This window comes from Cucurbitaria berberidis, assembly GCF_010015615.1.
Source record: "Cucurbitaria berberidis CBS 394.84 unplaced genomic scaffold K460scaffold_1, whole genome shotgun sequence".
NCBI classification, from domain to species: domain Eukaryota; kingdom Fungi; phylum Ascomycota; class Dothideomycetes; order Pleosporales; family Cucurbitariaceae; genus Cucurbitaria; species Cucurbitaria berberidis.
This window is the reverse complement of record NW_024468935.1, coordinates 3448702-3467392: the sequence shown is the minus strand read 5'-3', so window position 1 is coordinate 3467392 and position 18691 is coordinate 3448702. Positions and strand designations below refer to the sequence as shown.

Sequence of the window (18691 nt, the reverse complement as noted above, 5' to 3'; positions counted from 1 at the left end):
TCTTAGGGGAACTTCCCAGGTTAGCATGACAGCATTGGGGACCAAGCATGTGCATACATTACTTTACGACGTCGACCGATGAGGGGGGGAGGGGGAACGCAGTGAGTGGAGAGGGGGACCCTTTCCCGACAAGTCTCTTTCTTTCAGCCTCTCCGGCAATAAGAGAGCACCAGCACCACCAGTCGGCACACTGTTCACCAGCTATCTCATCCAGTATCCACTTCAGTTGCATCATCCAGTGCCGTACGATAGATAGATACATGTAGCCCGCTAGGCTGGATAGCTTCGGCCTGATATGCCAATCCACCCAGCACACAATCTTGACGCCAGATCTGCAGCTTGGCAATTCGACCTCTCCAACAACTCACCCACCAATCTCGGCCATCTGACGCCATTAATACGTTATTACCATGGTCCTCTACAGCTTCTACATCTTCGATCGCCATAGTAAGTAAAAATAAACCCCCTGCCCAACCAACGCCCTCGCGCCGCCGCTGCTGACACGCTCCACCACCACAGCGGAGTGCATCTACGCGCGCCGTTGGACACCACGCCCTACCTCTGACAGCTCCAAAGCCGCATCCGCGCGCCCACAGTCCGGCTCCTCCATCACCTCCAATGGCGCAAACAACACCACCAGCAACGATGCAGTGGCTGCCCCGCACGCCCGCAAACCCATGTCGCACTCGGACGACGAGAAGCTCATCTTCGGCCTCGTCTTCTCGCTGCGCAACCTCGTCACCAAGCTCGGCGGCTCCGACGACACGTTCCTCTCCTACCGCACCGGCGAGTACAAACTGCACTACTACGAGACGCCCACCCGCATGAAGTTCGTCATGCTCACCGACACCAAAGTGATCAATTTGAGGCAGTACCTACACCAGATCTGGGCCAATTTGTATGTCGAGTATGTGGTGAAGAATCCGCTTGCGCCCACCGAGCATCCAGGAGGCATTGGCGTGGCGAATGAGCTGTTTGAGAGGGGGCTGGAGGCCTTCATCACGGCCGTCTTGCCAGCGTGAGGAGAAAAGGCCAAATACTGGAGATAAGCATCCAAAAGTCGCGTTGGACGCAAGATAGGAGGCCAGACACACGCTACGAGCAATTGTCGCTACAAGGTGCAGTGTACGTACGAGCCTTGTTCACTCAGGAGGACATGTTGGCACAGGAAGAGAGAGCCTGGGCATCCACAAGAGCTTGTAGCTCGAGAACGCTATGTGGAGATGGCCAGCCCACACAAGCTGGCTACTACTTCACTATTCAACCGACGCGACAGTAGCATGTGCACATGCAATGCACCTAGAAGGACGAAGATGCACCACAGGACGTGCACCGCCTTAATAGAGAAGTTATGATGCACTTTCAAACACTCCAATGTAGGAGAATACCGCATAAAGTATGCATCACCAAGATTCAATAGGAATCGATGTACGAAACAGAAGAGCTTGATTCATTCATTCATTCGTGATGCTGTCTCTAACATGGGTATATTCAGTCTCCAGCTCTCATCTCTTTACCCTTATGTAACCCACAAACGCCAGGCAAATGCATGCAAGCAACACTCACAATTCTCAAGCCGTCGTCGTCTTCGGTCGGCTCACTCGCGCAGGCCCAAGACCCTGTCGCACTTCGTCCAGCTGCTCGAGAGGACTCTGCTCTTTCCCCTTCTTCACTCTCCGCTTGCCCTGCACATGGTGGTTACCGAGGAAGTCGTCCATGATGCTGTCAAAGTCCGATCGCAGTGGCGGCGCCTCGCTGCTCGACCACTGGCTCATCCTAGACATGCCTGACATTTTGCTGAGACCAGACATCTTGCTGAGACCAGACATCTTGCTGAGACCAGACATCTTGCTCATGCCGGACACCATGGATGCGTCGTCTGGGAAGTCAAAACCGTCGTCCGCGTACTCTTCTTCGATTTTGTCGAAGCGTTGGTCGAGCAGCGTGAGTCCTTCTGTCCTGTGGAGTGCGGACGATGACATACTGTATCCGGACGTACTCGTCCGGGCCCCCTTGCGCTTCTTCTTGCGACCGCCGGCTGTCAGGGCCGACGCACCTGTTAGGATAGACGACTGCATGTCTGATGGTGCAGCGGGCTTTGTAGGTTTAGCTGACTTGACGTCGTCCTTGAACTTTCTGAATTCTTTGAGGTAATCTAGGTCGCCTTCCTGGGTGGGTGCAGGGGCTTCATCTGGTGCGGGGAGGGCGTCTGGATCAGTTGGTTCTGCCGGTGTTTTGAATTTGGACTTGTTCTTTGGCGATGAAGCCTTGATTGTGTCGTCTGACTCCCAGCCTCCGTCTTCTCCGTCGTCGAGAAATCGGGCCATGGTATCTTTCTCTTCGCTGTAATCGGATACATCCCATTCTCGCTGGCCGACTTCATACCCGTCTTCTGCTAGCTCGGCGAAGATGTCGTCTTCGTCGTCTACGTATGCGTCGTCCTCCAGTGCTTCGAGTACCTCTCGTAGCCTGGGGTCCATGTCTGGTTGGAATCCCGCAATCGAATCCGGAATATTCTGCTGATCCTGGTACGTGGTTTTCCGGACAAATTCAGAGGGCGCTAGATCCTCTCCAAACATGTCGCTCACACTGCTGATGTTGCTGCTAATGCTGAGCCCTGCGTCGCTCTGCCTGTCGTCCAAAGAAGCATCCCGCAGCGCATCTGCGAGATCCAGCTTCTGCTTGCCCTTCTTCTTTTCTGTAGGCGCCTCGACGAAGTATGCCTCTCCGCCACCAGAGCCCAAGTCCCGCATGTGTTGCATGTAATCGTACTCAGTGTCATCGTAGTAGACGCCATAGTTGGCGGCCTCTCCCTCATTCTGGCGTACGTTGTTCTTGAACTCGCCCTCTAGGTCTCGTCGTGATCTGATCTTGCTCCGTCCGGTTGCCGCCGAGTACTGTGAATACTGTGACGCTCGTGAACTGCCAGCGGGCTGGTCTTCCTCGCGCTGATTCGGAGCGTTGGTCTCAGCAAAGACCATCTGCGGCGCATCATCATCGTGGATTCGGGGATCATTTTGGGCGCGGTGGACGAGTCTGAAGTTGGTTGCCGTCTTCCTATCGCTGTAGAGGGGTCAGCGGGGTATTTGCGAATTTAATTATCATGCTTACATGAACTTTCGGCGAGCCATTCTGACGATATTTCAAAATCTTCGCGGTATTCTGACAGGATGTTAATTTGGTGGGCGTACAAGCCTGGGGGAACGCGCTGACAAAAGGGTCGTCCGGGCTCGGCTCTGCCAGAAAAATGTTTTAGGCGAGGGGTACCAGTGAATGACGTGGGGCAACTTCGGTCGCAACTTTGACTTTTCGACTCACCCTTCCGTGGGACAAGGACAACCACAATCACGTCCAAATAACCGGCAACAACCGCAAGTATGGTGCTCGCAAAATCCAAGAAGAGCGTGGGGCTGGGCAACAGCCTCATGAACGACAGGTTCGGGAAGGGAAAGGGTGCGGATATGCGGAGGGGCAACTTTCAGCAGGGAATTGAGCGGACAGGGCAGAATGGCGAGAAGGTATGTCGACCATGCCATCGCGGTGACTGTGCAATTAAGGCGACTTAATACTAACTTTTGCAGTACATCACGAACGAAAAGAAAGAGGCATCATGGGTCAAGATGCGCTCTGTCACCGAGCAAGGCGCCCTCGACGACTTTCTTTCAACTGCAGAATTAGCCGGAACCGACTTTACAGCTGAGAAAATGAACAACGTCAAGATCATCCATAAAGACCAGAGGAACCCCTACCTGTTGTCTATGGCAGAAGAGCGCAGCATTACGAAGAAGCATCGAGAAAACAAGAACCGGTTGACCGTTCCCCGACGACCAAAGTGGGATGAGCATACAACACCACAAGAACTCGACACGAGGGAGAGGGAGTCGCTGCTCCTCTGGCGGAGAGGCCTCGCTGAGTTGCAGGAGAACAACGACCTGCTCATGACGCCGTTCGAGCGCAACCTCGAAGTCTGGAGGCAGCTATGGCGAGTTATCGAGAGGTCAGATCTAGTGGTGCAGATTGTAGACGCGCGTAATCCCCTGCTCTTCCGATCCGAGGATTTGGAAGACTATGTCAAAGAGGTTGATCCGAAAAAGAACAATCTTTTACTCGTCAACAAAGCGGATATGATGACGCTGGAGCAGCGACAGGCTTGGGCCGATTACTTCACCGAGACGGGTATCAACTACAAGTTCTTCTCAGCCGAGTTAGCAAAAGAAATCAACGAGGCTAGAGCACTAGAAGAAGGTAGTGATGAGTCAGATGGTTCGGATGATTCAGACGACTATCTGGACGAAGACGACGTTGAAGATGAGATCGACTCAGAGGGCGACGATCTTGCCAAAGAGACCAAGAAAATTGACCTCCAAGACAAACCGGAAGGGAAGGGAAAACAGGTTGACGACACAGTTGACGTGCCCGGCGAGGACGTTGTGCTATCTGAGGAAGAAGAGCGGGTGCGGATACTTACTACCGAGGACCTTGAAGCACTGTTTCTCAAGCATTCCCCCGACATCGACACCGGACCCAATGGCGAGCCTCGCAAGACTTCGATCGGCTTAGTTGGTTATCCTAACGTCGGAAAGTCTTCTACAATCAACGCTCTGATCGGCGCTAAGAAAGTCTCTGTATCAGCAACGCCAGGAAAAACGAAGCACTTCCAAACTATCCACCTTAGTGAGAAGGTTGTTCTTTGCGATTGTCCCGGTCTCGTGTTCCCCAACTTCGCCACGACAAAAGCCGAGCTTGTATGTGCTGGCGTGCTGCCTATTGACCAACTGCGAGAGTACACAGGTCCTGCGGGCTTAGTTGCCCGGCGGGTACCACAGCCCTTCCTCGAAGCACTCTACGGCATGAAGATCAATCCTCGACCTCTTGAGGAAGGTGGTACCGGCATCCTCACCTCTGAGGAGGTGCTACGTGCCTACGCCATTGCCCGTGGCTTCTCCACGCAGGGTCTGGGCCAGCCAGATGAGTCGCGAGCAGCGCGCTACATCCTGAAAGACTACGTCAAGGGCAAGCTCTTGTACTGCCATCCCCCGCCCGTTGATCCACCCATCGACTCCAAGTATTTCAATCGCGAACTCTACGACATCAACCATCTCCCTGCAAAGCGACGCCACCATCCTCTAGCGCTCGCGAGCGCACAGGATGAGACCGACTCTCTCATGACAGAGGATCTTGACCTGCCTACAAGCGGCGCACCCGTCACGGGCGAAAAGACGCAGCGCATGGATAAGAAGTTCTTTGGCCCTGGGCAAGGTGTGGGCAATGCCAGCATGCCGTTTCACTACAAATACAGTGAGCAGGGCAAGGAGCTGAGTGGGAGGAAGTTGAAGACGCTCACAGCCTTGGAGAAGGATGTCGATCCTGAGGATCTCAAAATGGGGAGCAAGAAGCATTTCAAGGCGAACAAGAGGAGGGCGAAGAAGGTGCGGTCGGAGTATGACTAGTCGGTCAGTGTGCTCATCGAGATTTAGTTAGCCATGGAGAAATTTCTTATCGTTGCATGATCGGAGTTCTAGTCTGGTATTGTGCACGAGGGTCCTTTACGAACTCGAACAAAAATTCACTACAACTTTCACAATCCGCTTTCTAATCTCTGGGATCAACGTCAATCTAATTCACTGACAGCCTAGAAATAATTCCTTGCACGGCGCTCTAGATTCCGAGACTAATGATTCTCCCTGATTCGCAAAGTCACGTCGCTTCGAATAGGGCTAGCTGGAATGCGTTCAAGAGCAGAGTGGAGAATTTTTGCCATCGCCAGACTATAATCGAGTAGTTTACTAGGATTAGATAAATGTTAAGTTTGACAAGTTAGCAGCATGATACTCAAAGTACCTCCATTCATTAGCGATAAAGCTCACCAGGTAATCCTGGGGCGTAGGCGTCCTTCAACCCATTCTTTTTGGGTAACATGATGCTATCTGCGCACCATACTCGTCAATGTGATTTGGGTATTGAAATTCTAATATCTGTCCCTGGGCCGCGAGAAGCCACTGTGTTGAGATGAGTTGACTGTTCAGGCATATCAAGTCTCTTTCTCCATTACTCAACCACGACTATCCGCATGTCTTTGAGTTCTCGGAGCTGTCCGCCAGGACATGTGTCTAAACTTCGCATATTCTGCCTTCGGGAACATGTATTCCGAGAAACTCGCCAGGCGAAGAGGACCACGAGTTAGTCAGACAAACTCCCATTTTCTTAGCAGCGTCCACAAGGTCCCCGACTTGTCGCCGCACCGTGCTTGCGCTTCAAGCTCCTTGTGCAAATGTGGAAGTCGCACTATTTTCGAAATATCATTAAGTGGCGACTGTATTAATCAGAAGATGTACGATGGATTAAAGGAGAAAACTTGGGAAGAGTAATGACTGGTATTGATTGAGATCCGTCGTTTGGGTTAGGCAGAAGTGCACTTGGTGGGCGATAAGTCGGGAGCTTAACAACGGCAGAGGCCCAAGGTCACGTGTGGAAACGTCAGTATGTCAGTGGTCGCAAATCAAAAGACACAAAAAATCACGCCTAGTATTACCTGTTGAGCTATGGTTGGTTTTGTGGCTCCGTGATCGCAGCACTGATCAATGCTTCGTTCGATGTGGAGAGGTGTAGGCGACTCAGAGCCGCGAGGAACACCTTGTCGAGAAAAACAACACTTACTAGAGTTTAAGCAACTGAATCTGTGCGCGTGTTGCACTTTTCCGGATTATATATCAAGTCGTGTGTTATACCCACTCCTGCGTAACTCTAACCCCCAGCTAGTTGGAAATTACGTTGGCATCATGGACCTCTAGTATACCTGAACGACAATCTAGATTAGTGCTCAACGAAAGCAAGCGAGGCGCCTTTTGATATGACACAAGAGAGTCGTCATTGATTTCGCTGTGTCCTGAGGTCATCGTCTTCGAATGAGGTGGGTTCTCTTGGATGAGCAACGAGCTATCAGTGATCGGCCTGTGCTTGCATAGCGTATATAGCCTCAGTGGTATGACAGTTAGTTTGTGTGAGCTTTGTCGAGCAACAAGGTGGCTTGAACGCAGAGTAGCTGAGTTCCGTTCGTTCCGCATCCAATTTTCTTTTCTATGATTAGATGCAAAGATTGCCCATGCGTTTGGGACTCACAGAGGGTTCCGTTTGCTGCAGTGTCGCCAATACGATGGTCTGATGAACAACTTATGAGTAATGAATGGCTCAGACCGCCAGATTGTCGACGGCTTGGCGAAAACGGTTGGCTCACGTACCAGCACCAGTATTCGGATCCGGATGCTGCGTAGAGCTCGGCCCGCTTTATGTGACAAACATTCACATGAAAATGCGGGTGTGTGCATCGCATCTGCAAGCTCCCGTTATAGAGGGCAAATCAACCAATGACCCAGAGGCAGATAACCACGGGCAGGATTCGTGATCCGTAGCCTCACGTCTGGGGACTTGGGCCAGGTACCGATTTGCACGGTGGCCGCTTCTCTGGCCTGGTCTGTCCACTCACAGTGTCGTGGTCGTGTGCTACCATGCAACGACGGCTGCGGAAGTCATGCCAACTGGATGCTTCTGACCGTTTGGAAATGTTGAGTGTGCCAGGAAGGACTCGAGCACAGCAGCGAGCTGCCACTCAGCTTTCTTACTGCGAGATAAGCTTCGGCTGCGAATAGGAAACGCGGCGACATGCGGTACGCGCTTCGATCGTCGTGGCCGACGGCATGTCCAGAAATCAGAGCAATGGGGAGTGCGTCTTTTTCCGTCTTGCATGGCCACGCTATGCCGACTACGTGGTCGATGTCAACACATTGCCATAACCGGGAAGTTTGGCGTCTTGAGGGCCAATAGCCATGGGCGTGGCTGGGTGTAATCCTCTGGGGCCCAGATGAACGGTTCTCACCAGAAGGACGGTACGGTGTGAAGGTCAGTGCGAGCTTCGAGTAACTGCAGCCGTTGGTGCATGAAGACTTGCAGTGATTGTGCTGCACGAGACAGGCTGACCTGACGTGGATTTCGTCAAGCGCGGGTCGAGCCGCTGTGAGTGGACAGGCAGTGGTTGCTCGGGGTAGTGAGTTGCGGTGTGCATGATGAGGTGGAAGGAGAGTGGTGCCCAGGCGCGCTATCGACGTTGCTGTGCAGTGCAGTGGAGTAGCTGCAATGCGGGGCACGAGGTAGAAAGTACACTGCCCCTCGCTTGAGCGGATGCTGGCAGATGCATAGACAATCGCACCCATGTCAGTTGGTAGTAGTATTAGTGGTGGTAGTGGTAGTGGCAGTGGTAGTAGTGTTAGCGGTAGTGAGCAGAGGTATGATAAACAAACAGTGGCTCTGATGACACAATAATAGTACACATGAGGGTCTTGGGCCAGATGGCAGATGGTTGGGCCATGCACAGGTAGGTATCTTGACAAGGGCATCATCTGCGTCTCACGGTGAGAATACGGTCGATTCCGAGGCCATGCCGCCGCAACAGTGTAGGGTGGACGTAATTTGCCCTGCTTATGGCATGGCGTCGTCTGAAAAGCACAATTGCCGGCGTGGAGACGCAGCATCGGACGGCCTCGGGTTGAATGGTGGATGGGTACAGTAGGTAGTGACCCCAATTCCCACGTCTCCATGGTTTGCTTCTGAAGCTCAAACTTGGTTTGGCAACACGTCAACCAGACTATAGCAGGAGACGGTCTCCTCGGATTCCGTGTCCCCACTGGCTGTGTCCACCTTAGCTCGATAAAAGGCGAGCGAGGGTTTTAGGGAGTCCCGGATGCCTTCTCATGTCAAAGCTACTCCTGCTAGTTGCTATAAGCTCATGTGCCGTGTGCTTGTGCTGTCGTCGCTTGCTCTTGGCCCCGGAAGCCGCCTGTAGCGGTATAACAGCGTCGAATAGGTAATGAGATGAGGGGAATGGGAAAGTGGGAAAATGCCGCAAGCTAGACTGCATCTCGAAAAGCCGTACACGGGTCGAGAGTCGAGGCAGTGCCAGAGTTCCCCGCGCACTACAATTTCGTCCACATAACATAATATCGGCCCAAAGGCGACAAACTGGATCTCTTTTCAGCTTCGGTTTCAAGTTTCTAATTAATCCTCGATCCCACCGCCAGTCTTTCGGAAGTCATCTTGCGCACTGCCCGCCGCCCCGCCCTCGCCAAAGAAACGACATCATCGCTGCGGGTCCTGCGTCTTTCCTCTTCTCGGCACGGGCACAGCCACTTTTGCTCGACAGTGGCACCTCGTGGGCGTGCCCACCCACCATAAGACCCTCACTACCACCGCCGTTTGTCAGCGCTACCACGCTTTTCGCAAGGCGACGCCTTCCACAGGACTGCCACTGTGTGTTCGCATAAAGCCAGGGCGGCTCACGCGCATCCCCCCCGACGCTGCTCTCCGCCCCAAAATCACCACAACGATACCCCGGCCTGCGAGCTTTTCAATAACACCACCCTGGGCTTCTTGCCCACGAGACACCTGCGTCTCTAACGACCGAATCTTCTCCCCCAGTTTTCGACCCACCCTTCCGTCCTAGCCGCGCAGGCGAACCAGCACACAGCTACAAGAACCATGGCAGCCCCAACGAGCTCAAGCTCGCCCAGCGCTACGAGTAAACCTGGCGGCTCGCCACCTGCGTCAGCGACTGCCTCGACGGCCTCGTCGTTGCGCTCCATGCCCGAAACCCACCTCGCTCCTCCCACCGTCGTCCAGCAGTCTGGTGCCAGTAGTGTGCAAGCCGCCGCCGAAGCCCTGCTGAAGCCCAAGAAACCAACCATGAGTTCGCGCCTGAGTAGCATGCTGGGCATAAAAGAATCGTCCTCTGCCACAAATCTCGTAGAGAAGAATGGAGAAGTCAAGGCTGTCAACGGCACCGCAGCCAACGGCCGCCCGCCACCCCAACGCCAGGGCTCCATAAACAAAAAGGACGTCGCTCCCACCCCCTACAGGCGCTTCTGGCTCACCGACGAGGGCGTCCACGAACACCACCTCAAGGTCGCTAAGCGGCAGGAGAAGCTCTCCGATATGTTCCAAAATCTCATGCTGGGTAAAAAGAAGGGCGATCAGGCCGAGGACCAGCCTCTGAGCCTCATGTCAAATTGGGTCGATGTCATGCGCAACGAGAAGGAAAAGCTGGCAGAGCAGAAGAATTCGGTCAACAGCATGCCTCAGACCTTGGTCCAAAAGTACGGCAAGTGTCAGGAGGTCGTGGGCCGCGGGGCTTTCGGCATTGTCCGCGTCGCACACAAGCCAGATCCCAAGGACAAACAACGCGAGCAGCTGTATGCTGTAAAGGAGTTCAAGCAGCGTCCCGGAGAGTCCGCGAAGCGATACCAGAAGCGCCTCACATCCGAATTCTGCATTTCATCCTCCATGCAGCACCCCAACGTCATCACAACGCTTGATTTACTTCAAGACGAAAAGGGCACCTACTGCGAGGTCATGGAGTACTGTTCTGGCGGCGACCTGTATACTTTAGTACTTGCTGCTGGCCAACTCGAGGTTGCCGAGGCTGATTGCTTCTTCAAGCAGCTCATGCGGGGTGTCGAGTACATGCACGAGATGGGAGTGGCACATCGGGACCTAAAACCAGAAAACTTGCTCCTCACCACGCATGGCTCCATCAAGATCACCGACTTTGGCAACGGCGAGTGTTTCCGTATGGCATGGGAGAAGGAGGCGCACATGACTGCAGGTCTGTGTGGCTCAGCTCCTTACATTGCTCCCGAAGAATACGTTGACAAGGAATTCGACCCGCGCGCTGTCGATGTCTGGGCTTGCGGTATCATATACATGGCCATGCGAACGGGTCGCCACCTCTGGCGCGTCGCGCAAAAAGGCGAGGATGAGTTCTTTGACCGTTACCTAGAAGATCGGAAAGAAGAAGAGGGCTATCGTCCCATCGAGGTGTTGCGAAGAGTAAGCAAATATGGTTCCCTGCGCCAAAGGACTACTGCTAATATTCCACCCAGCGTCAGTGCCGCAACGTAATATACTCGATCCTTGACCCCATACCCGCCCGTCGTCTTACTGCCCACCAAGTCCTTGCTTCTGAATGGGTTTCAGAAGCCAAAGTCTGCCATGCAGGCAACGAAGGTTTCTAGATTTTTCCCACCAAGGCTGGACCTCGTTTAATTTTCGACCGCGCAGGCGTGCGATCTCAGCCAGAGACTTCGCAACCGTTGGACGCCCTCTATGCCCCCACCCCCGAAAGCAACACAAGTCACCGTCTGCTACTGTTCCTGGGATGAGGCGGCACCCACATTCTATCTCCCCTGGCTCGTGACAACTTTCGATCTTGAGCCATATGCCTGGATGTTTACAGCCCGATTTTTACATCACATGTTTTCTTGCGATACAACGATACTTGGCAAGACATACCCCTTCACGATTGATGCCATAGCATAGCGACATATTTTGGCACCGGCACTTCTTTGCACTTTCGTATGGCGTTTTTCTTCGGCATCAAGAATAGACTAGCGCGGCGTCCGGGGATTATCATCACGATGCACGATGGTCTAGACGACGATGGGACGGGCGATAGGATGCGCAGCTGGGCGGGTTATTCATACTTGGAGGCGGCGTGTAGAAGTTTTCCCTCGTTGTAATGGGTATTGTATTCGGGCTGCCATGGGTCGGCAGCCTTTTTTGACGAATCTTTTACTCTATGAGATAGCACGCGTTTTGTATCTGAGCGTGTAGCGTGCCACGCCCCATAAGCATTTCACCACGAGCAAAGTCCCCCTCGTGTTCATGCATGCGTCCTACTTGTGACCGGCCTAGCTTTGACCTCCGGGCCTTGTTGTAAGAATATTGTAATAACATCAGCCCATCGCGGCAACTGACGATGACTATGGCTTGAGCTGCGCGCAAACAAACAATCTTGAGGCTCTGTGAAGATGTTTATTAGCCGGGTGTGAAATAAGCGGGACCTTAATATGGTTTCGTGAACGATAAGAACAAGCAAGCATGCTTCAGACTCGACGTCTTGGCATTCTGTCATCGCTAGAAGGGGCCGCTTGTGACAAAGATGGCCTGTCCGCAACATTAAGCGGTGAATGGCCAGCTGTCAGAGACAGCGAACATCTGTTCACACCGCACCGAAGCCTCGACTAGCCCCCTGATATTAATTCGAGGCTGCCCCATGGTACCTGTACGCGTATTCGACACAGGTGAGGCGAACTTGCAGCAAACAGGCTTTGATTGAGCTATGCAACCAAGCGATGCCCACGATAGGTGCACCGCTCCGCAAATGGACGCTCTTCCTGCTCCTCTTCTGCAGCATACCGACAACTGCAGCAGCTCAGGCAGCGAATGAGACGCAGTCAGTCGAGCCAGGCGCCACCGCTGCTGCATCTGAGAGCTCCACAGCACAGCATGCACCCACCTCGTATCGGGCTTCGACTTCTCGATCTCGCAAGTACAGCGATACCGAGACCTCATGTCCATTCCGCACGATAAACTACATTACGCATACGCTGCCGCAGCAATGCGCGAAGACGAGCTGGTCGGCGCCGGGCGAGACCGCCTCCACGAGTGGAACGACTGCTGACGCAGGCGTCTCGCAGACATCAATACCCGGGCCAAGAGAAGGGGTCGAGGGCAACGCAGAGGAAGAGAGAGGCCGCGCAACCTCAATAATAGTCCCAGAGGCAGAGGAGACTGGCCATACTGGAAGCGCAACGGACAGCGACACTGGAAGCGCAGAGTCAGAGGCGGAGCTGGAGACAGACTCGCCTTTTGACAACGCTAATTTCCTCTCTTTTGAGGAGTGGAAGAAGAAGAACTTGGCCCAGATTGGCCAGTCGCCTGAGAACGTCGGCCAAGGGCGTGCTGCTGCATCAAACCAACCTGCACGAAGAAGACCCGTCAATGTGAATGCTCTAGACTCACTAGGTGATGATGCAGAGATAGAGATCGATTTCAGCGGCTTCGGCACTCCAGCGGCGGGCGAGAACGTAGCGAAGAATGCTCACTCGGAGACACGAGATGCGGATGCTACCAAAGCTACAGGAGACGGCAAGGTTGCGCCAAGTTCATGGGCGCTCAGCAAAGATGCGGGAAAGACATGCAAAGAACGCTTCAACTACGCCTCGTTCGACTGCGCAGCTACCGTTGTGAAGACAAACAAGCAGGCGAAGAGCTCTTCCTCCATTCTAGTAGAGAACAAAGACAGCTACATGCTCAACGAGTGCTCTGCCGGGAACAAATTTCTCATTGTTGAGCTCTGCGATGACATCCTGGTCGATACCATCGTCCTTGCCAACTACGAGTTTTTCTCGTCCATGTTCCGCCATTTCCGTGTCAGCGTATCAGACCGCTATCCGGTGAAGCTGGAAAGATGGCGGATGCTGGGGACTTTCGAGGCGCGTAATTCCCGTGACATCCAACCTTTCTTGATCACGGAACCACAGATTTGGGCCCGGTATCTGCGAATTGAGTTTCTGACGCAATTTGGCAATGAGTTCTACTGCCCTCTTAGTCTGTTACGTGTTCATGGTACGACTATGATGGAGCAGTTCAGACGAGAAGAGGAGGAAGCGAGGGGAGTGGACGATGATGAGGAGCTTGATGAGGCTACTCAAGTGGATCTTGTTAAGCCAGCTGAAGATAGCGGGCCGTTACGACCCGATCAGATTCCGATCCAACCAGCGAAGATGGACAGCTCAAGATCAGAGGTAGTCTCTAGTGACAATGCATCGCCCTCAGTTGTCCCTGAGGATGCCAATGCTAGATCGACCCAAATATTACAACAGCCTCAAGCTGCTGAATCGTCAGCTGCGCAAACAGCAGAAGCTACGCCCCCGAGCCAGCCAACTGATGCGCATGAGCACTACGCCTCTATCACCACAGGGTCGTCACGCTCTCCACCATCTGGCAGACCAAGCCCAGTCGATAGTAAGAAGAATACCACAGCAGTGGATAGCAGCCAGCCTCCTGAACCGCCCTCATCAACGAACAAAACTGAGTCTTCGCCACAAACTCCGAGCTCTGCATCGAGTCCTTCAACCATCACCAGGTCACCAGTAGTATCGAGCAACGACGACGGAATCAAACCGACCACCAATGTTACGGCATCCGCGCCTGCAGACAACTCATCCGTCAAAGCTTCAAGCAACGGCACGGTCGCCAACCCACCCGCCCAAACGCAGTCGCGCGGCTCACCCACACAGCCTAATGCTGCTGCCCCATCAACACAAGAGTCGTTCTTCAAATCCATCCACAAACGCCTGCTATATCTCGAAGCCAATAGCACATTGTCTCTCAAATACATCGAGGAGCAGTCCCGCATCCTACGAGACGCCTTCGTGAAGGTAGAGAAGAGACAATTGGCCAAGACGGAAAAGTTTCTAGATCACCTGAATTCCACTGTCATGCAAGAGCTCAAGAGCTACCGCAACATGTATGATCAGCTATGGCAGAGCACCATCATCGAGCTTGAGGGTATGAAGGAGCGGCAGAAGTCTGAGATGGGGGAGATTGGCACAAGACTTAGCCTGATGGCGGACGAGCTTGTCTGGCAGAAGAGGATGGCCGTTGTACAGTCTACCCTTCTTCTCCTCTGCCTCGCCTTGGTTCTCTTTGTGAGATCAGGTACGCTGGGCTCGGCAGCTGATGTACCCATCGTACAGCAACTGGGGAGTAAGTACACCAGCTTTTTTGAGTCGTCGCCGCCAAGGAGCCCAGCGACGTCTGGTATGACTAGAAGGAGAAGCACATTTAGGAATATGTGGCGAAGTGATACGTCAGCTGGCTTGACCGATCATCAGAGTCACGAACAACATGCTCTTTCCGACCCGGAGACAGATGGCGCAAGGAGTCCTGGTGGCCAAATCCAATACAGCCCGCCTACACCGAACACGCCTGGTGCGTTAGGGGCACATGATGCAGTTGCGGATGCGGGCGTCAACGGAACCAGCACTGATTCAACCCAAGAGCAAGACGCCGAGTTTCCAACACCAAGCCCTGGCGACCAAGCGAGGCGCGTACAAGTTCTGGAAACCCAATCGGGTCCCGCTACACCAAACGGTACACGCGATAACAGACCCTCGTGGGAGGAAGTGGATCGCGCCATGGATGAATTGAAGGTAGAAGCACAGAAGACGACGACACCCAAATCAAAGAAGAAGAAGAAGCGGTCTCAGCTGAGAAGGGCGCAAAGTAGCTATGATGGTAGGGTGGATGACTCGGCTACGGATGTTAGCAGGGGGTCACTTTATATGGATTGAGCCATTTTTCACTTTTACGGCGTTACTGGGTAAGTTTATCTCTGAGCATTGCATGCCTCGGCGTTCAACTAGTCTACGGCATATGAGGCATGGAGTTTCTGGGAGGCGTTTGGGAGCATCAAACAACTATTGGCTCTTTGTTATGAATTGTACATAATGAGCTTCACGAATATGTCAATGTAGTCACATCCTCAGTCAATGCAAATGAAGATCTCAGAGAAAGCGAATGATGAACGTACGACAAGCCCATATAATCGCTTGCATGTCACCCCATTGTGTGCCAAGCACCAGTCGTTGTTGATAGCGGAGCACCCGCGAACCTCGGCAACTTGACGTGGAGATGGATTATGCGGGGAGCTTAGCTCCAGCAATGGCCGAAACGTGCCATAACCCTCGCTATGCCCGAGTCGACCCTGTCAATTCTTTCAATTACCCCAGACCTCCTCCTGACTATTCATAGGCATTACACGACCTGAAATTCAGGATTACTTTTTCCAAAATGTCTGTACCGTACGATCGCGCCTACGATCTCCTCTCCAACAGCCAGAATGGCCATATCACCGCGTCGCAGCGTATTCCCACCATCGCGCGGCCGTTCGTCAGCGAGAGGGCTGCGAAGACACTAGATATTGTTCGTTTTTTACCCCCTTCCATAGTGGTTTTGTCAATGTTGCTAATAGGTACGATAGGTAGAGAAATTCGTGGAAGAAGAATGCATACCCGCCGACGCTGTATACGTCCGCCAGATTGGCGAAACCACCCAACAACGCTTCTCGTCACATCCGTCCATCATCGAGGACTTGAAGAAGAGGGCACAAGAGCTTGGCCTGTGGAACATGTTCTTGCCCAAGGCACACTTCAAGGAGGGCGCTGGGTTTAGCAATCTGGAGTATGGGCTGATGGCTGAGTACTTGGGGAAGAGCCGGACAGCATCTGAGGTACGCTCTATAACCATGGAGGACATTGAGATGTTTCTTGCTCTCCGGCTCGATACTGACTGCACGACAGGCTACAAACTGCGCTGCTCCGGATACTGGCAACATGGAGGTCATCGCCAAATACGGCACCGAGGCACAGAAGAGGCAGTGGCTTGACCCGCTGCTCAAGGGCGAGATTCGATCCGCTTTCTTGATGACGGAGCCTCAGGTAGCATCGAGTGACGCTACCAACATTGAGATGACCATCAAGCGTGACGGCGACTCTTATGTACTCAACGGCCAGGTATGTCCACCCTATCCATATGTTGCTCCCGCGTTCTGCATTCTGGTCTCTAACAACCATGTAGAAATGGTGGTCCTCAGGCATCGGCGACCCGCGCTGCAAGATCTTCATCGTTCTGGGTAAAACCGATCCCAACAACAGCGACAAGTACAAGCAACAATCCGTCATCCTTGTCTCCAACGATACCCCAGGCGTCACCATCCATCGCATGCTCTCCGTCTTCGGCTACGATGATGCACCTCACGGACATGGCCACGTCACTTTCGAGAATGTACGCGTGCCCGCCAGCAACATGGTGCTTGGCGAAGGCCGCGGCTTCGAGATCATCCAGGGACGCCTTGGACCCGGCCGTATCCACCATGCTATGAGGAGTATCGGATCTGCCGAGAAGGCCTTGGAGTGGTTCTTGGCTCGCCTCAACGACGAGCGCAAGAAGCCCTTTGGCGAACTGCTAAACAAGCACGGCATAATGATCGAGCGTGTGGCCCGGTCACGTATCGAAATCGACGCAGCACGCCTCGCTGTCCTGAACGCCGCCATCAAAATCGACGAAACGAATGCCAAGGGCGCCCTCAAGGAAATCGCCGAAGTCAAAGTCCTTGTGCCTGAAGTCAACCTCAAGGTCATTGACTGGGCTATTCAGGCGTATGGAGGTGGAGGTGTCAGCCAGGATACGCCGCTTGCCAACATGTATGCGTCTGGCAGGACGATGAGGATCGTTGATGGGCCTGATGAGGTGCATCTGCTGCAGTTGGGCAGGAATGAGAATAAGAAGGGTGTTGCGCACAAGAAGAGGATTGAGGCGCAGAGGCTGAAGGGCGAGGAGCTGTGCAGGAAGTATGGCATTGAGCCTAGGGACCCGTTGTATTTGAACAGGACGAGTAGTGAAGCGAGCAAGTTGTAGAGTGGTATCTAGGGCATGTTCATAGCCTTGCGAAAATAGCATCAGTCAGGATAGAAAGGCTTCTCTTCATACTTGATCTTCTGGCTACTTCATTGTTGTTTTAGTAAATAGAGCCTCCCGAGTACGTCTTAGCGCGAACACCTGTTCGGTGTACAGCCAAGATGCTATTGCGCGATGATAAGCTCCAAGCACGCAAGCAAAGCATGCGGCCCAGCCCGCGCCAATGAACAACTGGACGACATGCCTCCAGAAAGCAGAGGGAGTCAAGTTCCTTCGGGCTTCCAATCCAGAATTAGCTCGAATCTACCGACTCTGCGATCGCTCGAGGGTCGCGAACATGAAACCCACACGCCCTCGTCCCTCCCGTCTGCAGGATCGCGCCCGGGGATGACTTCTCGCTCTCCGGTCTCGAGTAGCGCTGTTTCTGAGGCGGCGTCTGATAGTCAGGACGAAGATGAGGACCCAATTGCATGGGCGGAGTCCGAGAGCGAGAGCGAAAGCTCAGAGGAAGCAGAGGGGAACCCGCCTACCACGCGAACACTATATACATCACGGTCACACAGTCAACTGCCACGGCAGACAGCGACCGCGCTCTTCCCGCCCTTCTACAACCGACCGCCAACCCCTCTACCACCCTCCCCGTCCTTGACATCGCTGCTCCGCCCCTCCTTCAGCGCCGCAACCTCACGCCCCTCTACACCAGATTCCTCCGATGTAGACATTCCCATACCACGCGGGGCCTCTGCCTACAGCGCAAGCAAGCCCGCCTCCAGCACCACGAACCTCGCCAACTCAGCGCGGCTTGCGCCGACCGTCCCTCGGGCGTCGCCGAAGGTCCCCACATACGAATACTATGGCTTCGCGCTGTACTTGGGCAGCTCGGCCGCGTTTCTCATGTACATTTTGTGGGCGTATGTGCCAGCGCCGATGCTGCATCAGATGGGCATACACTACTACCCGAATCGCTGGTGGGCGCTCGCCGTGCCGTGTTGGCTCGTCGTTCTAGTCATCTACATATACGTCGCGCTCGCGAGCTACAACACGCGCTATCTCACGCTCCCGCTCAGCAGCATTGAGAATCTCGTTGACGAATGCGCGCAAGTCGCTGTTGTAGATAGGAAGACTGGCGAGATCGTACGAGATCCCGTTCTAGTTACGGACAAGCTGCATGAGAAGGATAAAGAAAAGGGAACAGGGGCTGGTGCGCTCGCGAGCCGCAAGAGCTCCTTCTCTGCATATCAGTTCGGCGCCGATGAGTGTGTGGACTGGAAGGCCTTCTGGAGTACGGGCACGGACGCCGTCATGGATGTGCCAATGGGCGGGGTGTGTGAGATTCTGTATGGGAGCCATGACTGATGCATTGTAACTCTTACTCACAGTA

At 53.7% G+C, this 18691-nt stretch overlaps 7 protein-coding genes across 7 annotated transcripts; 6 read left to right on the top strand and 1 right to left on the bottom strand.

Moving 5' to 3' along the window:
* The first annotated feature begins 125 nt into the window (after positions 1–125).
* On the top strand, positions 126–1118 carry K460DRAFT_23240 (trafficking protein particle complex 1). The gene is made up of 2 exons (XM_040927292.1): positions 126–447; positions 520–1118. The coding sequence occupies exons 1-2, from the start codon at positions 411–413 to the stop codon at positions 1020–1022; spliced, it is 540 nt and encodes a 179-aa protein (XP_040793443.1). The 5' UTR covers positions 126–410; the 3' UTR covers positions 1023–1118.
* Positions 1119–1571: 453 nt separating this feature from the next.
* K460DRAFT_373005 (Low temperature viability protein) lies at positions 1572–3131 on the bottom strand (the record flags this gene model as incomplete). The annotated part of the gene is made up of 2 exons (XM_040934546.1): positions 1572–3063; positions 3112–3131. The coding sequence occupies 2 exons, from the start codon at positions 3129–3131 to the stop codon at positions 1572–1574; spliced, it is 1512 nt and encodes a 503-aa protein (XP_040793442.1).
* A 99-nt stretch (positions 3132–3230) lies between these two features.
* K460DRAFT_412513 (nucleolar GTP-binding protein 2) lies at positions 3231–5843 on the top strand. Its single transcript, XM_040937546.1, has 2 exons — positions 3231–3518; positions 3582–5843. The coding sequence occupies exons 1-2, from the start codon at positions 3378–3380 to the stop codon at positions 5448–5450; spliced, it is 2010 nt and encodes a 669-aa protein (XP_040793441.1). The 5' UTR covers positions 3231–3377; the 3' UTR covers positions 5451–5843.
* A 3889-nt stretch (positions 5844–9732) lies between these two features.
* K460DRAFT_273414 (Pkinase-domain-containing protein) lies at positions 9733–11060 on the top strand (the record flags this gene model as incomplete). Its single annotated transcript, XM_040927875.1, has 2 exons — positions 9733–10875; positions 10929–11060. The coding sequence occupies 2 exons, from the start codon at positions 9733–9735 to the stop codon at positions 11058–11060; spliced, it is 1275 nt and encodes a 424-aa protein (XP_040793440.1).
* A 955-nt stretch (positions 11061–12015) lies between these two features.
* K460DRAFT_361633 (uncharacterized protein) lies at positions 12016–15410 on the top strand. Its single transcript, XM_040932496.1, has one exon. The coding sequence runs from the start codon at positions 12180–12182 to the stop codon at positions 15183–15185; it is 3006 nt and encodes a 1001-aa protein (XP_040793439.1). The 5' UTR covers positions 12016–12179; the 3' UTR covers positions 15186–15410.
* A 274-nt stretch (positions 15411–15684) lies between these two features.
* On the top strand, positions 15685–17310 carry K460DRAFT_270440 (acyl-CoA dehydrogenase family member 11; the record flags this gene model as incomplete). The annotated part of the gene is made up of 4 exons (XM_040927651.1): positions 15685–15816; positions 15875–16123; positions 16194–16406; positions 16471–17310. 4 exons carry the CDS (start codon positions 15685–15687, stop codon positions 17308–17310), a joined length of 1434 nt encoding a protein of 477 aa, XP_040793438.1.
* A 240-nt stretch (positions 17311–17550) lies between these two features.
* Positions 17551–18666, top strand: K460DRAFT_269654 (PIG-P-domain-containing protein; the record flags this gene model as incomplete). Its single annotated transcript, XM_040927589.1, has 1 exon — positions 17551–18666. One exon carries the CDS (start codon positions 17551–17553, stop codon positions 18664–18666), a length of 1116 nt encoding a protein of 371 aa, XP_040793437.1.
* Positions 18667–18691: the final 25 nt, after the last annotated feature.